Raw genomic sequence first — 24,919 nt, 5'->3', positions numbered from 1 at the left:
GTTTGCACTATCATTGTAATATGATTCCTCTTTTGTATTTTATGGAATTGTAACCAAGCTGACCATATTATTCTTAATCATATGTCTGCTTATGTTGACTAAAATACAGCGCATGAGATCACGTCGTTAAAATAAATATTTTAACCTTACCGTGTCTCTTATTTTACTCCTGTTGTGGACTGGTATGAGAGTATAACAAAAGAGTGTTCTCACTTCCTACCATTCCTGAGATGGTCCTAAGTCGCATGTTCTAGGGTGTGTAATCATTGGTTACTTTGCTATAGGACAAAGGGCTAATGAGACACTGATGCTAGCTGGTTGGGGTTCTTCTAGGCACTGAGGTGAGTTTCTGGTACACCACAATTCACTAATGTCCTAGGTCTCTGTGCACAGTTCTTTGTATGAGCAGACATTCCACATATTTTAGAACTGCACTTTAGTGTGCAAGCCGGACTCATTTTGCAAGTACATAAGCAATGACTGGTTTCTAATTCTACCAAAACTTGAGAACAGGATAGGTTTTTAAGCAGTTATATGCCTTCAAAAACATGAAGTATCCAAATGCTCCTGTCACAATAGTCCCCAGATGCACACAGACTCACAGTGTGATTCTAGACAAGCAAGAGTACTCCCTGGACTTTACCAGGAAAAACACATTAAGCTTATTAAAAACAAATACACCACATAAACCCCTCACAAATTAATAACTCACCTTTCAAATTGATTTGTAGATTAAGAAGTATGTCAGTCACACACCGGATTTTCTCATTCAGAATCTCTGTACTGCACTGCTCTTATCAAAACCAAAAAATGGCAAAGTTTCCCTCTCATTCTGCACACATATACATGTAAATATCAAATCACATTGCTTCTCACATTAATTCAAACATTTCTATTGGTTACAGATTTCAACCCTTTCCAATTGACATAAGTTTGAACTCTACCCCTAATCTGCTTACTGCCTGTTACCATAGTAACAGTTCATGGAACACTCAACTGAGCACACAGGTCACAAGTTCAGCCCACAATGTTGCTAATCCAAACAGCAAGTGTGCTTGACTTTTCAAAATTTCACCTTATCCTATGTAATGTTCCATTCAGTTTTTGTTAACCAATAAGAAACATGCTTTTTAAAAACAGAAACATACGCCCTACTTATCAGTCTAGAATGTTCCCAAACAGCTAATCATTTCTTTTCTTTTTTCAAAACTGCATTTTATCCACCATTTCAGAAAAATCTTACTTTTCAAACTGCCATTTCATTTACACAGACCATCTGAGCGCATCCAGACCTCCTTTCAAGATGCTTAGTGTGTGGATTGTGGGACACAGCTATATTTTCTGGAGCCAAAGGTATTTCAAAACAGAGGCATTGACAAATAACTAGCAGGTAGACATTAAATGGATTGGACAGAGAGGATTAAAGTGGCACCAATTGATGCCATTGGTTAAATCCTTTTTACATCTCCAACACCCTGACCTCATAATTGTACACTGTGGTGGCAATGACCTAGGCACTTTGACTGGGGTAGGTCTGGAAAAGTTTATAAAGGACACCTTTGGAGAATTTATGTCACTTTTCCCCCAAACTGCCTTTGTCTATTCCAACATTTGTCAAAAGGCAGAATGGAACTGGTCCAATCAATTTTGTCCATAGAGTAAGAAAGCTAGGAAACATGTCAATGAAACTGTTTCTGCTTTTCTCTGAGATTATAGATGGGGTCCATTTACCACAACAATCTGCGTTTCAATATGGATGGCATCTATAGGAGAGATGGTGTACATTTTACAGATGAGGGTAACAGAGTCCTCCTCATGAACTTTAGACTCTGCATAGGTACTTACTTGTAGGTACTTAAATCTCCCAATAAATACAACAGCTCTTTTTAGAGCCACCAAAGATCTAAACACATAAGCTTGATGTATATCTGAAAAATGTAACTTTTTTTTTGATTGGAGTCGCACATCCGATGCGTTAGGAGTCGTGCACCCAACGCGACAAGATCCTGCACCCAACGAACTGGAGTCGCGCACCCTACACGTTAGGAATCGTGCACCCAATGCATGCACATCAGGGGGCCATGCTGAGCGCCGTGCTGAGTGCACGACTCCTAATTTTACCGTAGAAATAAAAAAGCACCTATCACTAAATTCTATTCTCCCCTGGGACCCCATCCCCCGGGGCCTATATGCAACATTGGGGACCGTGGGGGGAGCCCCAATGTCCCCACAGTCCGTGCCGGCTCCCCACGCCGTTTGGGAGCCGGCATTGCTTTTCCACATGGGGAGCTGCTAATATGCAGCTCCCCTTGTAGAAAAGCAATATGGTTTGCATTTTGAAAGAGAGAGCAGGTTTCCCTGCTCTCTCTTTCAAAATCTAAACCAAGTTTGCTATGACAGGGCGGGAGCCCTGGGCCCCCATAACATTTAATATTGTTACCCCGGGATTTGGCCACGGCAGGATCCGCTGACCCTGTATGTATTTTGACGTTTAAAAAAAAACAACATTTTGGGGCCCTGGGGGTCCTTGTGGGACCCCCTAAGCAGGTCTAGAGGGTCAGGGTATTTCTGCCCTGCCCCCTTTATACGTTTTGCACACTTGTTCCACTGATTTCTACAGCCTCGCTTCTACCGAGGCACACAATGTCTGCCAACACTTCCTGGTTTGGAATGTTGACAGACAGTTGACAGCCAATTAGCATGCAGTTCGTGATCGTAACGGTGCGCTCAGGATGCGCAGATCCACTGCGACCATAAATATATATGTGATTTTACTTTTGATTTTCTCAGTAAATACTGAACGGATTTACACGATTTAACAAAAAGGCATGACTGAACCAAGGTCTACCTCTCTGCCAAATTTGGTGTGATTCCGTTCAGCAGTTCGGGCTGTAGCTGCGATTAAAGGTCCCCATGAAAAATTGCATGTTGAAAACACGTGTGGGACCCCCTTTTTTCTCGGCTCCCACTTGACAAATCACCCCGAGACTTTCAGGATAGGAGCGGATCGCAGCAGGCCATAAGTTTTGAAAATTTTGCGATGATTCGTCAACCGGCACCAAAGTTATTCCAAATAGAATGTTGCGGATTTCCTATGGAAAATAGGCCCTAACTATAACTACCTACTGGCGACCTCCAGTAGGTGATATATATATATATATATTCACTGAAAAACCCATAGGTTTCAGGGGCGTTTCTAGTTAGCTGGACATTTCACTCGTACAAAACCATTGAAATTCCCCCGTTATAGTTAGTTCAACTATAACTCGCGCGCCTGCAATGCACTGCTAATTACTTCACATATTACATCACTCATGACATGGTCAGTGATATCACTCATGACATCACTAATGACATCTCAAATTTCAAAGCTTTTTTAAACGAAGTTTCTAACTATGCCTACAGAGGTAGGACATGTGAAGAAAGAAGAAAAAACACACAGAAAGAAGAAAAGGAAATGCAGAAAGTCCTCAAAGACGAAGAAAAGTGCAGGAAGACGTGCAGAAAGAACAAACAGAGGAGCAGAAAGAAGCTTTGTTGCAAAATCATCCTGTACCCTCAACTTTTTCAGATGAGTACTTGTGGTAACTGACTCTGACTGAGCAGTTCTATAGCCAGTGCTATGCTAAAAGACACTTAGAATACAGTTAAAACACCTACATACACTAGGGAACACTATGCGTTGGGGTACCCCTGTTATTAGCATAACCTCCTCTGTAAGCCCCTAGTATATAATAGGGCAGGGGAATTAAAACTACCTCTTAAAACACGCCACAGCGTGCGTTTGCACACTGGTGAAGAGAGGGGCTGAGCTGACGTGTGCAAACACGCCCTGTGGCCGTTTTAATTTGGAGGATAAAGTCCCCTTGAATCCTGAGTGTCCCTTGGGGACAACTAGCCCACCAGTTAGCACAACAGAGCTGCGTTGCAGAGAGGTGAAACCATGGGCATGGTCTGGACCACCTGTCTGCAACGCAGCACAGTGGCGCTTACTGGAAGCACCTGGTGGACTAGTTGACCCCCATGGGCCCTCAGGATTGATGGGGAATTATTTCCCCAACTTAAAACGTGCCATAGGGCGTATTAGCACACATCACCTCAGGCCCCTTCTCCTCCCTTCCCCACTGTGTAAACACGCCCTGTGGCCGTTTTAAGTTAGGAGATTGACTCCCCTTGAATCCTGAGGGTGCCTAGGGGCAAATTAGCCCACTTGGTACGTCCAGTAAGCACCATTGCAGAAAGGTATAAAGAGGGGCACATCCTGCACCACCTCTCTGCAACGCAGCACAGTGGCGCTTACTGGAAGCACCTTGTGGGCTAGTTGGCCCCCAGGGTCCCTCAGGATTGAAGGGGAATTATTTCCCCAACTTAAAACGTGCCACAGGGCGTGTTTACAAATGTCACCTCAGGCCCCGTCCCCTCCCTTCACCACTGTGTAAACACACCCTGAGCCCGTTCTAAGTTGAGAAATTAAGTCCCCTTGAATCCTTAGGGCTCCTAGGGTCAAACTAGCCCACTAGGTACCTCCAGTAAGCGCCACAGAGCTGCGTTCCAGAGAGGTGTAAAAAAGGGCGTGGCCTCTGAACACCTGTCTGCAACGCAGCTCCCTGGCGCATACTGGAGATACCTTTTGGGCTAGTTGACCCTCAGGGGCCCACAGTATTAAAAGAGACCCTGTGGCGCGGTTTAAGTTGGGGAATTAATTCCTCTTCAATCCGGAGGGTCCCTGGGGGCCATCTAGCCCACCAGGTACCTCCAGTAAGCGCCATGGAGCTGTGTTGCAGAGTGTTGTAAAAATGTGAGTGGCCTCTGAACACCTGTCTTCAACGCAGCTCTCTGGCGCATACTGGAGGTACCTGGTGGGCTAGTTGGCCCGCAGGGAGCCGCCAGATTGAGGAGGAATTAATTCCCCAACTTAAACCGCGCCAGAGGGTGTGTTTGCAGACATGTCACTTCAGGCCACGCCCCTTCCTTCACCACTGTGCAAACGCACCCGTGGTGCCTTTTAAGTTGGGGGATTAACTCCCCTTGAATACTGAGGGTCCCTGGGGTGCAACTAGCCCACCAGCTACCTCCATTAAGCGCCACAGAGCTGCATTGTTGTAAAAAGGGGCAAGGCCTCTGATCACCTCTCTGCAACGCAGCTCTCTGGCACATACTGGAGGGCTAGTTGGCCCCCAGGGAGCCTCCGGATTGAGGAGGAATGAATTCCCCAACTTAAACCGCGCCACAGGATGTGTTAGCAGACATGTCACTTCAGGCCACGCCCCTTCCTTCACCACTGTTGAAATTGTTGAAATCATTTAAATTGAATTGTGTTCGCTATCCATCTGGTGATAGTAGTCTTAGAAAATGCAATGCCCTGGCGCCCTTGTCTATAGGCTACGAATAGCTGATCTGACTTGCGTATAGCTTTATTCCTTTGTAAGTAGAATTTAAGACATCTTTTGACGTGTAAAGTTTGAAATGTTCTTTCTACAGATGTACAATGATTAGGGAATAAAGTTTTTAGGATGACCAGTTCATTCAAAGGGAACTGAGGGAACTTTAGGGATGAATTTAGGATTAGTTCTGAGAATTACCATTTTGTCAGTAAAGCGCAGGAAAGAATGCACTATGGTAAAACCTTGTATTTCACTAACCCTTTTAGTTGATGTGAGCGCCACAAGAAGAGCAACTTTCCATGTAAATGTTTTTATGTCTGCCTTATGGATTGGCTCAAAGGTTTGTTTCAGCAGTTGTGATAGAACTACGTTTGTCTGCCACTCTGGGGGTGGAGATCGGATGGGTGGGAAAGTTCGAAAAAGTCCTTTCATAAATTGCTTTATGATTCTTGATGAGCATAAGGATGGGCATTCAGATGAGCGTCTGTATCTAGATATTGCAGCAAGGTGAACTTTAACTTAAGAGTATGCCAATCCAGATTTTGCTTATGATAGCAAATAAGATTAAACTTCTTCTGAATCAGAGAGAAAAGGATGTACTCTATTACGCCTGCACCATAGACAAAAACGCTTCCATTTCAGTCGGTATGTCTTATTGGTGCTGTCAGCACAGGATCTAGCGAATATGTCTTAGCATTCCTATGAAATGGTCAGATCCTTAAATTCGAAGAATTCAGAAGCCATGCATGTAACTGCAGTGTCGCTGGCTCCGGCTCCTGATCAACAGTGTTGGTGTTGGTAATAGGCGGATGGGCTGAGCTTCCGATAAGAGGAGAAGAGGAGAGGTTCTGTGTACCAATGCTGCCTGGGCCACCTGGGAACTTTTAGAAGGAGACAGTGTTCCCATCTCATTTTCGTGAGGATATGCATAGATCCCTGACCAGCGAATTGAAAGAGCATTCCCCGAGAGTTTGGCAGAGGGAATCTGCTTGCGAAGAATCTGCATTTGGAGTTGATTAGAGTCGCAAATGGGTCCAACGCTGGTTTTCCCCAGACTGCAAATATCCTGTCCTGTTGGTTCTGTTTTAGTTCCCACTCGTGGCAACTGTTTTTGGTTCTGCTCAAAGGCATCCCCCAAGGTATTCCGGAGATTTGTAACATGCTCCGCTGTTAGGGATATTTTGTGAAGAGCCAACCAGTTCCATAACTGCTGGGCGTCCTGTGAGAGAGTTAGGGACTTGGTGCCTCCCTGCTTGTTGATATAAAAAATGATTGTAATGTTGTCCTTGCAGATCAACTCCGATGATCCCTGTATTCGAGGGAGGAAAGCCTGAAGGGAGAGAAAAATGGCTTTCAACTCCAACCTGTTTATGTACATTTAACGTTGAGTCAAGTACCACTTTTCTTGAACCTGCAGGTCCTGCAAGTGCCCTACCCAACCTTCCATAGAAGCATCTCTTGTTACTATGTATTCTGGAATCACTGGGAAGAAGGGGAGGCCCTGGGACAGATGTGATTCTTGTTTCCACCATTCAAATTCCTTTTTCATGTGTGGGGTGAAAGCTACCACGTCATCGAAAGATCTTGTGGTTTGTACCCATTGGCATTGAAGTTCTTCTTGGAGAGGTCTCATATGTAAGCGAGCTAGTGGTACCAAGTCTATTGCAGAGGAGAGCCTTCCCAGCAGAGACTTGAATATTCTCACAACAGCGTACTTTTTTATGGAAAGTTTGAGTGCTAACGCTTGCAACTGCTGCTGCCTTTCCTGGGAGTTTTGTTCTGAATGGTGTTCAGGTTGGCTCCCAGAAATGTCATTGTTTGGCTTGGGAGGATTGATGATTTTTGATGATTTATCGAGACTCCTAATTTGAGGAACAGGGCTAGACAATCATCTGTTGTGGCCTTTGGTAGACAAGCTGATTGGGCTTTCAGCAGCCAATCGTCTAAGTATGGGAATACTTGATGACCCTTGCTCCGCAAGGCTACTGCCACAGGAACTAAAAACTTCGTAAAATTTGTAGAGCTGATTAGAGGCCAAATGGAAGGACTCGGAATTGCTAGTGGGTACCAGCCACTTTGAATCAGAGGAATCTTCTGTGCTTTGGATGTATAAGGACATGAAAATACGGGTCCTCTAGATCCAATGAAGTCATAAAGTCGCCGCTGTTTAGACGCCGCAGGATGTAGGCGAGCGTGACCATCCTGGATATTTGACTTTTGAGGAATTTGTTTAATTTCCTGAGGTCTAAGATAGGTCTCCACTCTCCCGATTTTTTACGAATAAGGAAGAAGCGGGAGTAGATAGCTTTTCTTCTCTGAGGAAAAGGGACTTTTTCTATTGGCCCTTTCTGCAGCATAATCTTTGCTCCCCTTTTTAGTAAGTGAAGATGAGGGAGGTGCAATCCCCTGGGTGGGGTATTGGGAGGGATTTGGGTAAATTCCAAAATGTGGCCATAAGAGATGAGATCCAGGACTCACTTGTCTGACGTGATATTGCGCCACTGGTGGATATGGTTGGAAATCTTCGCACCAGTTGGGAAGGGGGAAAATGTAACTGGTATCCTGTAGTAATCACTGCTTGCGACAGTAGTCATGGGCTTGAGACACTGGCATCGGTCTGGAGCCCTGTCTAGAGAAACCAGCCGTTGTTGGTTGTCGGTAGGATTGTTGTTAGAATCCTTGGCGATATTGTGGCTGGCAGGATTGGTAAGTCTGGGTACTTTGGTAGTTTCCTCTGTATCCAGAAAACCCATGGCCTCGAGCTCCCCGAAAGGGCACTTTACGGTACTGAATGTCACCTAGCGCTTTGGCAGTATCTGTATCCTTCTTAATTGTTGTAAGCACTTCATCTATGTGATTGCCGAATAGGCTACTGCCGTCATATCACATGTCCAGAATTTTTGACTGTACTTCTGGGCGAAAGATTGTTGCTCTTTGCCACCCCTGGCGCCTTAGAACGGCTGCACCTGCTAGTTAATGGAAGCTTGTAATGGCTATATCCATAGCCAGTCTATGATTTCTGCTGCTGCTCTTTCTGCTTCTGCAAGGATCTTATTAAACTCATCCTTATTTTCTTCTTGAATAAGGTCTCTCATTGTACCCATATCGGACCACATTTGTCAATCATAGCGGCCCAAGATGGCTAAAGCATTAGAAGCTCTGACAGAAATTGCCACCATTGAGGAAAATCTTTTTCCAATGGAGTCAAGACTGTGACCCTCTTTATCCGGTGGAGAGGTGATGGGTGTAGATGTTTTTTTAATCTCTTTTGGGCTGCCTGGGAGATCATAGAGTCAGGCTTGGGATGACCTGTGAGACATGCAAGAGAATCCTCTGGTGCCCTGTTTTTTTTATCAAGTCCCAGAAGCATTTGAACCATAGAAGCTGGCGTCTTCATTACCTTAATACCCTCTTGCCAAATGTAATCAATGATAGGTATTGACCTGACTGTCTTTCGTGATTGTTCCTTAAAATATTACAGAAAGCAATCCGATTATTTTACAATTATAAGCAAGTGGAATCTGGTAGCAGCTCGGTCCATTATATTGTGGAAACCTCCAATATCCTCCAGAGGTGAGTCTGAAGGACGATGAGGTGGAGGGGATGGTGTTTGTACTACATAATCATCCCATTCATCTGTAGGTGAAGTATGATCATTGATTACTCCCTCCTCAGGCTCGTCTTCAGAGGTGGTAGGATCCTCTCTAGGAGGCAGAGGAATTATGGAATGTGGATTTAATCTGGGCGTGGGAGGAGGCTGCGGTGGTAGCGGTGTCAGACAAGCCACAGGTAGAGGGGGGGCACTGTGACGCTGTCCTCTTGGGGAGTAATCCTCTTTTTGTAATCTGCCAACATATTTTGTATATTTTGACTATTAGGATCGGAGGCAGTTGAGCAGGTTGTTGCCTTGGCTGTTCAAAGTATCTGAATTTCTGATACTATGTATGAGGGACTGGATACTGTTTATAGTATTGCTTCTCATCGTCATAGTCTTTGTCTTCTTCCTGACACTTCACGTTGAGTTCAGAAGGCCTATGCACATTCCCAAATGGGCCATTATCCTCATCCGTGTCTACCACATCTAACATATGACTTGGAGGTAATGGAGACATTTTTGGTGTTCTAAATTCAATTTGTGTAGCTTGTAGGAATAGAGTTGATGGACCTGTCGACGAAATTGGAATTATTGTCGACGATGCTGTCATTGAGGTCGTTGACGGTAGAATTATCGTCGTCAACGGAGTTGTCGTCGACTGTGGTATTGCCGTCAAGTGTGGAGTGGTCATCGACGGTGCTGCTTTCGCCGACGATGAAGGGGCCATCGACGATGGAATCGCGTCATTGTTGGAGTCTTTGTCGATGATGAGGTCTTTGTCAACGATGAGGTTTTCGTCAATGGTCTCGTCGATGATGGGATCTTTGTCAATGGTGGTGTCTTCGTCGACGGAGTGGTCGTCGTTGATAGAGGTAACATCGACAGTATGGAACCTTTAATACTCGCCGTCGATGAAGTTAGCGATATCGACGGTCTCAACGACAATAGATTCGTTGTCGTTGGTGAAGTAATAGGTGTCGAGGGCGAGCTTGACGCCAGTGAAGATTAGTGCGTGAATTTGCGCCTGGAATGACTTGAAGATTCCGGATTTCATTGGATGTCCGCCAAGAATGAGGGGAACCTATCTCTGAAGAGACCTTAGGCTGTTTCTCCTGTTTTTGAGATTCTCTGGTCAGATGAGAGACTTTAGAATATTTCCTTCTCTCTTCAGGCTGACCCTCAGGAGACCTGGGCCTCTTATGAGTCTTTGAGGACGTGTCGCTCTCAACATCTGATAAAGCACTCTGCTTCCTCTTCAGCCACAATAAAAGTCTGCCCTCTCTATCTTTAAGGGTCTTAGTTGAAAAAGTGTGGCCTATATTACACTGCTTTGCCTCATGATGAGGATGGAGGCAATAGATGCAATCTTTGTGGGCATAATCCTTTTTTATCAGACATTCTTCTATAAAATTAAAGAACAAGACTTACCTGAGAAAAGTTGAAGAACTGAGCAGAGCTCAGAGAGACTCCCTTACACACTACGTGCGGTGAAAATCTGAGGGATTCAGCCTCTCGTGGGAAGGTTCTAGAGGGTGCTGTTTGTTGATTGGTCATGTTTTGAGTTTGGTCCTTTTTGTAAAAAGGAGGTTGATAGGCAATTGAACACAGGGTTCCCTCCATGATAGCCAATGGAATTTATTATTTACTTCTTTATTATATGTACTGTGGGACTCCCACTTCAACTATGGGGAATGATTCAGGCATGTGAATCTATGACAGATACCCCAATACTGGATAACCTACAGATCCCACCTTCAGAGAAACAATGGGAAGGCCTCTATAGAGATTACTAAGCACTATAGCTCCATGTTCTTAAGGGAAGCCCATTACAAAACTATGTATGATTGGTACCTTAACCCACAAAAATTAAACACTATCTTTGCCGATAATTCTGACCGATGCTGGCGGGGATGCGGGCTATTGGGAGATTTCCGACATATTTGGTGAGACTGTCCTTCTATCCAACCCTTCTGAAGAGAAATCCTATCCCAAATTAAATACATTTTGGCAACCCGATTGCTGGCTCTCTAGAACACGTGCTTCTATGTATCCGAGATCCTAGCCTTAAATACCAAACTCAAGGGGATCACTCCATTAAGTGGCTATGTTTGGGGGCAGCCAAAATGGCCATAGTAGCAGGCTGAAGGAAACCGGAGGCCCCCTCACTTACTCAATGGCATGCATGTCTGTGGCGCGCACTGGCCCTTGAGCAGATGACAGACATTATTGAAGACTCACAAAAATGTTTGGACTATATTGGAGCCCCTTGGTGAGCTATCTGTCGGAAGGGCTGCCATTGTTTGCCTGTGGACCTCGGCTGAGGGCCCTCCACCTTTTCTTGATATAACTGCCTGCGGCTCTCTTTGGGGGCTTTAAATGCTGACCCCCACCTTTAGGCCTTCTCACGCAGGTCGTGGGAGGCGTACGCCCCACCCCGCTCCTCCATATGGTACTGACGCAACTATGACACCCTGGAAAGGTTTGTTTTTCTTTTTTTGTTTTTCCTTTTTCTTTCTTTTTAAAGTTCATGCATCTCTGCTAATAAGAATGGGGGCCACATCCTCCCCCTATATTACATGCAATCAAAGTATATTGAAAGTAGTTACATGGATGAACATTAATGCTTTGAATTACAAGAGCATTTAATGAATGTTCTATTTAAAAATAAACTTGTGTTCCTGATGAATTTAATCAGAACTGTTTTGTGGTGAATTGGTGATGCTAATGTAAAGATATAAGGACTACTTCGACCCTTTCCTGAACGTACTGCTATACACATTGTTTAGCTATCTAATACTCTGGCTATGTACCTGTGGGACGAGTTGAACGCAGTTGTGATTTCAATGTTTGTATCTTTGAACAAATTCAATAAAAAGATTTTTCCAAAAAAATAACTGACCGCACAAACAGAGCCTGGAGAATCAACTCTGGGGTTTCTAAGGGTGTCCTGCTCATGCAGGGGCACCCTCATACTTGAAACCAAGCACCTTGCCCTCAGGACTGAAGAGCCTTGCATAGGGGTGACTTATAGGTTTTAGGTGTAGTGACCTCAGATATCTGTTGTGACAGGTGCCAGAACCAGCTCACACAGGCTCCAATGGCAGGCCTGTAGTCATAGTTTAAGTGGACTCCCATGGGTGGCACAATACATTCTGCAGCTCATGGGAGACTCCTGATGCAACTGTGCCCTAGGTACCTCAGTACCATATACTAGAGACTTATAAGGGTACACCAGTAGCCAATAGTGGAGGGACCAAAGTACTTACCATCTCAATTTAGGGGAGAAAGCACAGAAATGGAGTCTTGATTATCAGGAACCCAGCAGTCTAAGCCAAAAATACACTAACACCAAGCAAACATTTGGAGTAACCATGAAAGCAGATCCTACTTTCCTACACTCCTCTATTTCATTTCCACACACTGTCCTACTCTCACATCTGTTCTTCCCTCTTTTTACCAAATATTAACACTGCTGTGCTCCCACATCATCATATTCCCTTTCTCTACATCCCTTCCTCCCCTTTCTGCTCTTACTGTTCATCGGTAGCATGGGCGTAGTACGGATCTGATTCCCGCTGCCAGCTCCAACCTGCAGAGGGAAACATGAGACAGGTAAGAACATTATTACACTTCCCTGTGTTGACCTAGTAAACCACACAGATTATGGGCATGTAAAATACAATTTCCTGCTCCGTGATCACTGAAAGACAGTTCAGTGTGCTGCTTTTCACATAGTGGGATTGGTAACAGCATGACTAGTGGATCACAAAAAATGGACAGAGTTTGGTTTTACTTACAAGTTTTTGTCTCAGTTAAGGCCTATTTGAAATTTTAGCCTTTATAGAACACAGTCCAGAGTCCATGCTATCAAGTGAAGCATAACACAACACAACACAACATTCTATTGAATTTTGAAAAAATCTAGAGATACATTAGATTTGCATACAGGTGAACAATGTACTTCCGGATATTGTTTTAAATGATTGAAAATTGAACGTGATGATTTATGCATGTTAGAATATATTTTATTACTTTGAATCTATTTTTGTTTTTTTAAATAAACTTTGTGCACCATAAAAAATATTCTAAATACATTAAACAAAATATATATAAAAAATGTGGGTATACGTTTTTCATATATCAATTTTACTTTCTAGATGAATATATATATATTTTTTTACTTTTATTTGTCATTTTCACAAAAAACAAACAGAACAGTTGCATTACAACAGCACTTAGACGAGTTGTGAGCTCCAAAAAATAGCACCACGCAGGGTGCGACAACATTCCCAACAGCAGCCATCTGTGAAACAGTGGGTAGCTAAGAGGCAGCCGGTATGCTGCTCAGGTAATGATGAGGTGGTGCTATGCCAACTTAGTGTCCACTCCACTGGGCTTGACCAGCAGCCAGGTAGGAGCACCAATATCATAGATGTAGCTTGTCCAGAAAGGGAGAGGGGAAGGATCAGGCAGTCGCCGGCACCGACGGCCGCCAGGGGCCGGCAGGAAGCGCGAGAAGCGCATGCGTGGGACGGGAATCAATGGGGAGATCAGGTGATGGCAGCCTCTGCGGCCATCGCGGACCCGGGGCCGGCGGGGAGCGCAGGGGATAGAGCACCACTTGAGGAGGATCGGGAGAGGAGATAGGCAACCAGGGGACCCCAGATGTCAACAGGACACGATTTAGCAGGCAGCAGATCCCAACATTCGGAAAGGAGCGTTTGACAACGGGATGCATCAGCAAGCCAGTCCGCAACGGCAGGAGCGGGCTGATGGCCCCAGCACATTGCCACCCTGCGTCTCGCCAGCAGCAGGAGCATGGCAATGAGCCGACGGGAGGCGTCTGGACATGGCTTGACAAACCCGAGAAGACATAATAGGGGGTCTGGGCCTACAGCGGCGCCAGAGATTTCCGATATCATAGCGCAAGCCTGTATCCAAAACCCCCGCACCCTCGGACAGAGCCAGGACAAGTGAGCAAAGTCAGCAGCTGGCGCCGAACATCGCCTGCAGGAGTCCTCCGGGCTCAGTCCCAAGCTGTGAAGCAACGCCAGAGTGCGATAGGACCTGTGCAAGAACTTGAAGTGAATCAAGCGGAGTCGGTAATTCGGGGAGAGCTTAGTGGTCTGATTGTACGACCAGTCAGCGTCGGAGATGTCCATGCCGAGGTCAGCGCTACACACATCCCTCGCCCTGAGGTGCCGGGTTTTTAAGAACCCGGTGGTGCCAGGGGATAACACCCGAAGACCTCTGAGTTCTCCCTTGTTCCGGACTACAGAAACACTGAGTCTTCTAGTCGCAGTCAGAGATCAAGTTTTATTGGCAGCTACCAAGTAACAGGTGTCCTAGAAGCACGACAAACACGGGTCATGTGTTCTCAGGAGACTGTTCGTTTTTACAGAACCAGCCTTCTCCTTATATACAGAAATAATAGCTGCAAGCAAGAATTCTTGAGTTTATGATATGGCTATACACATATTTCTACAATAATACAAAAGAGCGAAGTCATGTAGGCAAGCCCGTATTTTAGACGTCCAATTCGTGATAGATTACCCAGCCAGGCCCGGAACTCCCATCAGATATCGATGAAACCCCAATAAAGGAAGGCACCTCCTAGTAAAACTGGCCATAAACAGGGAACGCGGACAGGTGTGTGTGTGTGTAGAAAACATGATCTGTACGCGGTGAATGGTTTGTGGTATGTTGTGCATTGATGCTATCGTGTTTGGCCACTGGGCGAGGAGCTGCCCAAACAGGTTTGGCTGGAGGCAAGGGAGTCAGTTGGGACAGGTCAGGGGGGAGTCAGGGAAGGTGGACCTGTCCTTTTAGATCAAGCTCGACCTTTAATTGACTTATCATGAGGGCAAGACACAAGATGGATACCGTTTACAAAATGGAGTCTGAGGGGTCGGGACGGAAACTACGATTCAGGGGTGTTAGCATACCTCGATCAGGACGCAAATGCATAGGAATGATGTCCCAATCATTATCGGTTCGTCGACACCAAATTCGTCATGGTACGTTGATGTTTCGGGACACGGGTATGGGACACGGGTATCGGACCTCGATACCGGGACAACAGTAGGGTCCAGAATTTCAGAACCACAGACCCTCCTTTTGCCCTCATATAAGGCAATACTTCATGTTAATCCGAGTCTAAATCTGTATGAAGGAATTCGTGGAGATGCTGCTGTAGCATCATTCTGTTGCTCAGTTCGTCCCTTGACACAGGCTTCCGTACACATGAGGTAGCACAGAGGCCACATAGTGCAGGAGCGCACTGTACACACAGGCAGAACATGAACAGAAGTGCTAAGATCATCCCAATGAAGATCAGTGTTTTCCATCCCCAGGTAGCGATCAGTTCCCAGAACCACCCTAGTAAGGACCAGTCCCCTTTTTCTACGTGAAGGGAACCAGATATCTCGTGTAGCTTAGAGATGGCCTGGTACACTGTCGGTGCGTTATCAGGGATGAAAATGCAACAACTGGATTGGATCACTCTACACACACCACCACGATCGGCGAGTATGATATCTAGGGCAACTCGGTTCTGAAGGGTCATAAGTCGATCCGACTGAAGTTCGGTCGTCAAATTGCCAAGGGCTCCGGCCGTTGTAATCACGGCGGATTCAACTATCCTCGATAACTGGCGAATATTCCTGCTGTTCACCATAGGCCCCCAAAATGGCAGAAAACCCTTTGCGAAGTCAGCGAATTCCTGACCCGCGGTGTCGTCTTTACTCACGACACCTCTAGCTGTCCTTGTCCGATGGTAATCTGCTCTGGCCGTGTAGGTGGGAGGCAGCAGAAATGAGATAAAGCATGTACCTGAGAAGTCAGGGGGCAACCAGGTGTAGGCTTGGTCATGGCAGACGAAATACGTGCCTTTGGCTGCTAAGAATATAGGGAAAGTTCGGGAAGCGAACACATATGTTTCCATGCATATACTCTTTCCTAATTGTGCTTTGGGATCCCTGCCGATACCTTGTAAACATAAGTGACCTCGGTTGGGTACTATCCAAACTGGGCGGGATTTCTTTGCTGTCTGGCTCTTACTCAGGTAAACCCCATATTTAGTTACGTTCCAACGAGCGTACGGTGTGAGTTCATCTTTGGGAATCGTTAGATATGTGTCGAACTCCCTACTCATATTTCTTATCCCTGCCACTAGTGCCTTGTTGTTGGAATCGCTTTCAACGGAACGGGTTGGGTATGGTCCTAGGGCGAACAGGAACATGGTCTGAAAAGCCCACAGAGAACCATAATAACTGAAAGGCAGGATGAAGTATGGGATACCCTTATCAGTCGTGTGCGGCATGAGTCCGCATACCCAACAGTTCGATGTGTTCATTATGGACTGGTGTTGGTGTAGGAGTTGAATAAATGAGTTGTTTACAAATTCGAGTCTTCTGGCAGACTCGTGTTCAGGTAGAGGGTGAAAGGAGTGTGTGGAGAGAGTGAGAGGAGGAGTTGGTGGCCGGGTGTCATTTGAAAAAGTAACTTGGAATACGAATAGAGTATAACCAGTCAAAAACATTGTTATGCTACACAACATTAAAATACATGTTATCAAAAACCTTCTTTTGGCCAGTACAGTGCATAGTTGTCTTTCAATGTTCGTGAATCTGGTAGGTCTCTTTACCCTAGGAAACTCCATCCTCTAGTTGCTGCCCGCGGTGGTAGGTTGATTCTGCCAGGGAATGCGCTCTGTTCAGTCCGGGGTAACTCCCTTGGACCAACCAGAACCGTTGACCTAAACGTCCCCAGCTGCACTCCCCAGACTTCAACCGCGACCCTAGCAGCAGAACCGGATGGCGGTTCGAAAATCAAAAATGAGCAAGTTTCCTGAGAGTGAGAGAGCTGAAAAATCAAAAATAGTTCTTGGGGGAAGGGAAATCACATTAGTTTGCTTTTTATTAGTCTCTTTGTCTTGACCTTAGATTATATTGTTGTTTCCCAGGTACGGTGTGGTCTTCAAACAATGTCTTAGGTTCTGAAGTGTCCAACTGCATTGACGGTGGCACAAGTCCTTGTAAAATATGATCACTCTCCTTTTCGGTACCAGTTTCTTTTAAACGTGCATCGCTGAAAGGGATGAAGCGAGGTATGGATTCTGTCTCGGAGTCGGCAATTCCTTCGTTGACCCACCGGTCGTATGGAAGGGGCAGAGGGACCCGTTTACAATGGGTCCCGTGCACCCAGTTCTTTTTGCCTTCCACCCAAATAGCTGATCTCGTGGAAAGAAGTACCAGGTACGGTCCGGTCCACCTCGGCTGTCCGTTGTTTGTGCGCTGGAAATTCCGCACCAAGACCCACGTGCCGGGTTCGATGGAGTGACCTGGATCGTCAGAGGCTGGTGGGGAGGAACTGTGAACCTGTTGGTGTAAAACACGCAATTTAGTTGTTAATTCGCACAAATAGTCAAGCAGTACGGGGTGCTCTATTTCGCTGAGTTTCTTTGGCCTTGGCACGCCCCAGACGTTGGCTGGGCGGCCAAACACTATCTCATGGGGGCTAAGTCCTAACCTGGAATGGACGGTCATTCTGGTTGACAAGAGTGCTAGGGGCAAGGCGTCAGGCCATTTAAGACCTGTACAGGCTTGGATCTTGGCTAATTTGAGCTTTAAAGTGCCATTGTAGCACTCTACTAATCCAGCTGATTGGGGGTGATTCGCAGAGTGAAACTTTTGTTGTATGCCTAAACACTCACACACTCTCTTCATCACGCGTCCTATGAATTCACTTCCATTATCACTCCAGACGATTCTAGGCATACCGAATCTAGGGAAGAACTCTTTGACAAGGGCTTTGGCAGTTGACAAGGCAGTATTGTCCTTAAGGGGGTACGCTTCCACCCACCTGGAGAAAGTGCAAACAACAACGAGCACATACTTCAGATTGTTGCATCTCTCCATGTGAATGAAATCGAGCTGCAAAACCTCGAACGGATACGTTGGAGGCGCAAAATGACCAGCTGGAGTTGGGGTTCCCCTACCGGGATTGTACTTCAAACACACCATACAGTTTCTGACCACATTCTCTGCATATTTTGGGATATTGCTATTCTGCCATACTGGGGCCAATAGCTTACATATTCCTTTCGAACTGATGTGCGCAAATCCATGAGCCATTGTTACTACTGCAAGTACATAGGCGTTAGGTAATAGCCATCGCTGGTGTTCTGACAATTCGACCCAACAACCATTCGCATCTAACCTACCCTTACTTTCTCTCCATTCATTCACCTCCTTCTCAGTTGCCTCGGCTTGTATAGATTTCACGCTTTCGATGGTGTCCTCACACATTCCCACATCAGTAATCCATCTAGCGGGACCTACAACATACATCCGACTCATTGTGTTCCTTGCATTATCTTTCGCAACCTCGTCTGCAAATGCATTCCCGCGGCCAACATCGTCTTGAATCTTTTTGTGTGCACTGCATTTCACAATGGCAACTTGTAGTGGCAAGGTCAGTGACTCGAGGAGCTCATTAACTAGCTGACCATGCTGTATCTTTGCACCATGTGATGTCAGGAATCCACGTTCACGCCACAATCTCCCAAAACTGTGAGCCACACCAAAGGCGTATTGGCTGTCAGTGTACACATTCACTAGTTTTCCTTTCGCTAACACACATGCTCTTGTAAGTGCAATTAGCTCTGCAGCTTGTGCAGAATTATGGGAAATGCGCGCGGTCTCTATAATGGTGTGTAACGTCGTTACGGCATATGCTGCAGTCGTATCACCATTCGGCAACTTGAAGCATGAACCATCAACCCATAAAGTATCGTTGCATTCAGGAAAGGGAGTGTCCTGTAAGTCTACTCTCCCTTTTGTCTCTTCTTCTGTCCTAAAACAGCAGTCATGGTTATCAATCTTGTCTGTTTCTGTCGCAATGGGTAATAACGTTGCGGGGTTCAGTGTATCGCACCTCTTTATGTGGATGTGACTTGCTAGCAGTGTAAGTTCGTAACTGGATAGTCGAGCGCTAGTAAGATGTTGTGTCTTCGTCCTGTTTAGTAAAATGTCTACTGCATGCGGAACCATAACGATCAGAGTATTATTCATGACTAATCCAGCGGATTGTCGAATGCAGACAGCTGCTGCGGCGGTAGCCCTCAGACAACTTGGTAGGGCTTTAGCCACAGGGTCTAGAGTTGCCGAAAAATACGCGCATGGACGCTGTTTGTCCCCAAAGTGTTGTGTTAGGACTGATAATGCACAACCTTCCTTCTCATGGACGTATAATGTAAAAGGCTTACTGTAGTTGGGGTTTCCCAACACAGGAGCCGAACACAATGCATCACGCAACTCGTGGAAACTCGTCTGACAATCTTCAGACCAGGGCATAGGATTTGGCGTGTCTTTACAGAGTAGTGCCAGCAAGGGTTTAGCTAGTAGTGAGAAATTCGGTATCCATTGTCTACAGTACGATGTAATGCCCAAGAAGGCTCGAACCTCTCTCTGTGTCCTTGGGGCACTCAGCTCTGCAATTGCCTGTATTCTTTCTGGTGTCAGTCTCCTTCCCTCCTTCGACAAGATGTGACCTAGGTAGGTAACTTCTTGTCGACAAAATTGTAGTTTGGAGAGAGAGACTTTGTGCTTCATGTTACATAAGTGATGCAATAATGACAGCGTACCTCGTTTGCAAATTTCTTCAGTGTCTGCAGCGATCAGCAGATCGTCTACGTACTGAATCAGAGTTGAACCATTCGGTAGAATAATCGTGTCTAGTTGTGTTTTCAGGGCCTGACTGAATATTGATGGGCTTTCGCAGTAGCCTTGAGGAGCGCACTTGAAGCGGAAGCTTCGTCCTCCTAAATTGAAGCCAAAAATATCTCTACTCTCCTCAGCAATCGGGATGCTGAAGAAAGCGTTCTTCAGGTCGATCACCGAGAACCAATTTGCTGAAGCTGGAACCATCGTCAATAAAGCAGTAATGTCGGGGACAACTGGAAACTGTGGGATAACTATCTTGTTCACTTTTCTGAGGTCGATCACGAACCTGTACACAGGGGGCTGTGAAGGATCGGTACGCTTTAAGACCGGTAAGACTGGACTGTTACAAACATTTCCTGTTGTTTCTTCGATGACGTCTTTATCAATCAGGTCATAAACAATCGTCAATAACGCCTTTTCACATTCGCTAGATATTTTGTATTGGGGAATACGTGGCAACCTAACGTTGGCTTTCAATGTTATGACATACGGTGCTATCTCCAAACGACCTACATCATTAGAACCGTTAGCCCAGAGTACATCAGGAAGACACGACAATTCAGTCGGAATATTGTCCTTTGACAAATACATTGGAGAAATGACTTTCTTACCTAAAGTAAGCTGTACTCCCAAGGGAGAACAGTACAAAGTCGCATATAACCTTTTTAGCAAATCCAAACCTAACAAATTTTCACCGCAACCTGTTGTAAGAATGAGGGGTGCTTCTAATTCGCATGGGCCAACAGAAAGGGACATGGGACTGGAGATCGGGTTTCTAACAGGGGCGCCAGAGAAACCTACTGAGACATTCATTTCGCCAGACAAAGGTGCGCCAGGAAGTTTTGAGTGCATGATAGAACTTTTTGTAGCACCAGTATCCAGCAGAAATGGCTCTGACACTCCTGAGGCAATCACCTCGACATAAGGTCCATTCTGATCTACTGGAACTGAAACGACTCCCTCTCTTTGTCCATGGCTGTCCTAGCAATCATTACCCTCATTTTCGTGTTCGGTGTAATAGTCGTCAGCATAGTACTGAGCTGACCTAGACGATGCATTATTCTGTTGGTCAAAGCTGTTCATCGAATTCTGAGGCGGAAAAGAAGTTGTATTCTGGGTGAAATTTCCACGGCCCCTACCTCTAGGGGCATGTTGAACACCTCTTCCCCTTACACCTGAAGCACCGCTCAAACGTCGCGCAAGAGCCGGACAATTACCTTTAAAGTGACCCTCTTCCTTGCAATACGCACATTGATTCGGGCCATAAGCAATACGCTGATGGGAAAACTCGTTTCCTTGCGCGTTTCTCGAATACTGCTGTTGTTGTTGATAATTGGGCTGATTAGCCGTGCGAGGCGGATAGGCTTGCTGGAGAAGAACTTTAGTTTTTAAATCTTTTGTCTTTTTGTCGACTTTATCTAGCTCGTCTTTGCGCCTATTTTCATAGTACTGGGCTGTAGCTAAAATTTGCGCTGACGTAGAGACAGCCCAAGCACTCTCTGAATCTTTCAGTTTATTACACAGTTCAGGAATTAAATTATGTACGAATTTGTCTACAAACAATCTTTGACCACCCTCGGTAGCCATATCTTGACCACTATGATCGGTGAAAGTCTCCTCAAATCTTGTGAAAAAGTCAGACACATTCTCATCTTTCTTCTGCTTGCACGCAGATAGCTTGTCCCAGTTTACGCGTACTTCAGGCATTATTGTTTTCATGTACGCGATAATCCTACCGGGAAGTTCAGCTATTAACGGCTCAGGTTTAAAACCACCTATTTGTCTAGCATCCATATCGGTAATGTTCGCCCATGAGTCACCTAGTTCTTGGTCATGGTTCGTATGACGTATTTTGCTCCATAAAGGATGTGGAACAACGTTCCCAAACAACATGTCTATATCCGCTAAATTCATTATACATGAGCTTGCAGTTTGCGATAACTCCTTATAATACCCAGTCGGGTTTTTACGAGGATCAGGCAGTGTCTGCTTGAGTGCTAAGACTTCGGATCGTTTCCAGGGGACATGTACCCATACACGCTGGAAATGAGGCAGAATTGGCGGTACTACATTCGCATCGCCTTCCCTCCAAACCGGAGGAACCTCTCTCATGGGGTACTGTCTCGCTCTTTTCCTACCTGATACGTCGTCTTGGTACAATGATCTAGAGACGTTTCCCTTACTCCTATAAGAGAACAACAACTCTATCGCTTTCTCAACATCTGCGCCTGTAATCATACCTTCATGGAACTTAAAGCGTGTACGCCATAGTTCGTTCATTGTGTATTTGGGATCATTCGTCTCCAAATCTTCGCACAGATATACACACATCTCTTCGGAAACGTATCTCTGAGTGGGTGCATTCTATTGACGGAAAACGTCCATAACAGACTGAACATCATATCTAACAGTATCCGTAATCCATTTACGGGCTAGTTCATTTAGCACTCTTCTTTCCTCGTAATCAGGCAGTTGACTACGGGACTGTCTATGTTCTGTTTTAGGCGTTGTTTTAGGCGACCCAAAGAAAGGTGAAAATAGACTAGTGACGGTACCTGTCACTCTTTGTCTAATAGAAGGAGAAGCTTGCGGAGGGGCAAATGCATCAGAAAAGACAGGCTGAGGCGAAGAGGAAATCGAGGCCATAGCAGAGGAAGTTGAAACAGTGGCAGACGTAGTATAATAGGGAACAGTTAGAGCTGTAGGCAAAGTCGTAGAAGTAGATGGAGTATGTAGCAAAGATGGCGGCCCTTGAGAAGGCTGCGCCGGAGAAGTAGAAACCAGCTGAAGAGGAGCTGGCGTTCGTGCAAGAGCTGGGTTACGTGCGCCGGGGCGCGGTATAGTAAAATGCTTTGGTGGTGCGGTAGCGTCTGACGCATACGGTGGAGGTGAGCTTAATAAGTGGGACATTAATGGATCTTTCTCGGATCTCTCCTCTTGACCTTGTCCCTTATTTGGTAACATCGGGTAGCATTTATCTACTGCTAGTTTCTTGCTCCTAAGTATTTGTTCGCTTTCTTGCTCTTCCTCGTTATCCCTGTATGCAACGGCAGCTTGCACCATTGACATACCTCTTTTATTCCTTTTTGCTAATTTTATTTCTTTCTGTTTGGCTTCTTTGCGCCATAAGCGGAAAGAGTGAAACATCGCCGGCCGGGCTTTTCTCTTGAATAATTTGACCTCTAGGTTATCTAATATTTCTGAGTCGAAACTACCATATTGGGGCCATTTTAAAACACCATCCTTGCGGGTGTATTTTATCCACACTTCATTATATGTGATAGGACCTACGCCGTGTTTTACATAGAGCTCATATGTTGGAGTTCCAATCGGAGGAACCGGACAAGAATCCTCTAATCGGGAGTCCTTACTATAACCAAGACAAAACAAGTTTCCAAGTCTGCTAAAACCAGGCATCTTTGCTCACTAGTCTAGCTTCAAACTTCAAAGGATTATCTGTTACGATATTTCTCGTGAATACACAAGTCCTTCGGCTTTGGGGCTTGCAAGTACCAAATCAAAGCGTATCTCAAGGATACCAAAAACTAAGGACAAACTAAGGACTGGGAGACGCTCCACTTATACTTAACTGAAGTATTTGAAGATCGGTGACGTCGCTAGAAGACTCGTCTATCGTTTCGCTCTACCAAGGATCACTGGGTCCAAAACAAGGCGATAGTCAGGGCAGCAGTCCTTCGTAGCCGTCGGGACGCGGGGAACCTCGCAGCAAAGACCTTCGGAACCACGTCGACATACAGGGGTCGCTGAAGTGGCTGACTGTCCTCTGGAATTTTCACTCAAAGCTCCTCACGAACATCTGGCTTGGACCGTCGCCGCTTGATACCACCCCGAGTTGGGCGCCAACTGAGGTGCCGGGTTTTTAAGAACCCGGTGGAGCCAGGGGATAACACCCGAAGACCTCTGAGTTCTCCCTTGTTCCGGACCACAGAAACACTGAGTGTTCTAGTCGCAGTCAGAGATCAAGTTTTATTGGCAGCTACCAAGTAACAGGTGTCCTAGAAGCACGACAAACACAGGTCATGTGTTCTCAGGAGACTGTTCGTTTTTACAGAACCAGCCTTCTCCTTATATACAGAAATAATAGCTGCAAGCAAGAATTCTTGAGTTTATGATATGGCTATACACATATTTCTACAATAATACAAAAGAGCGAAGTCATGTAGGCAAGCCCGTATTTTAGACGTCCAATTCGTGATAGATTACCCAGCCAGGCCCGGAACTCCCATCAGATATCTATGAAACCCCAATAAAGGAAGGCACCTCCTAGTAAAACTGGCCACTGGGCGAGGAGCTGCCCAAACAGGTTTGGCTGGAGGCAAGGGAGTCAGTTGGGACAGGTCAGAGGGGAGTCAGGGAAGGTGGACGTGTCCTTTTAGATCAAGCTCGACCTTTAATTGACTTATCATGAGGGCAAGACACAAGATGGATACCGTTTACAAAATGGAGTCTGAGGGGTAGGGACGGAAACTACGATTCAGGGGTGTTAGCATACCTCGATCATGACGCAAATGCATAGGAATGATGTCCCAATCATTATCGGTTCGTCAACACCAAATTCGTCATGGTACGTTGATGTTTCGGGACACGGGTATCGGACCTCGATACCGGGACAACAGTAGGGTCCAGAATTTCAGAACCACAGCCCGGGTTGACGAAATGGGGGAGGCCTCCAACGCAAAAGCATATAATCTGGTGACGAGCTTGCGCGGGGACTCCGAAGTGTACACGAAGTCCAGTGCCGGGAAAGTGGGCGGCGGACACGGGAAAGTCAGGTGCAATTTCCGACAGGTGGCACGTAGTTGGTAGAAAAGAAGCGTATCCATCAAGGAGGGGGACTCAGGAAGGGTGTAAATGGACTCGTGCGGATAAAGATCCGCAATGGTCCTTAGTCCACAAGATGCAGCATGACGAGGCATTCTGGACGACTGCAAGGGCGGGAAAGCCGGGTGATCGACGATAGGCACGGCGTTAGCGGATAGAAGAGTAAGACCTGATAGTCGGCAGAGTTGTAGCCATGCCCAGCGTAGTGTCTCAACGGTGTTTATCTCCGCCCGAGGACGAGCCTCAGGAGCGAAAAGCGCCGTGGAAAGAGGCCACATCAAGTTCCACTGCCACATGAGGCTGGTACGGGCTGGGATGCAACCAGAAATGGAGGAAACTAGCTTGCGCGCAAAGAGCATAAAGTTTGAAATCCG

General features: G+C 45.9%; 1 protein-coding gene across 6 annotated transcripts in view; it reads right to left on the bottom strand.

The window, feature by feature from the left end:
- Window positions 1–24,919, bottom strand: part of RNF212B (ring finger protein 212B) — a 1,495,999-nt gene that overhangs the window by 311,549 nt on the left and 1,159,531 nt on the right. For all 6 annotated transcript variants that reach the window (XM_078641360.1, XM_078641359.1, XM_078641361.1 and 3 more), the window contains one exon: window positions 12,514–12,568. In XM_078641360.1, coding sequence (XP_078497486.1) covers window positions 12,514–12,568 — 55 coding nt within the window. The remainder of the gene's footprint in view (window positions 1–12,513; window positions 12,569–24,919) is intronic.

The sequence above is a fragment of the Lissotriton helveticus genome, chromosome 5_1 (assembly GCF_964261635.1).
Source record: "Lissotriton helveticus chromosome 5_1, aLisHel1.1, whole genome shotgun sequence".
Lineage (NCBI taxonomy): Eukaryota > Metazoa > Chordata > Amphibia > Caudata > Salamandridae > Lissotriton > Lissotriton helveticus.
This window is presented reverse-complemented; position numbering and strand designations above follow the sequence as displayed.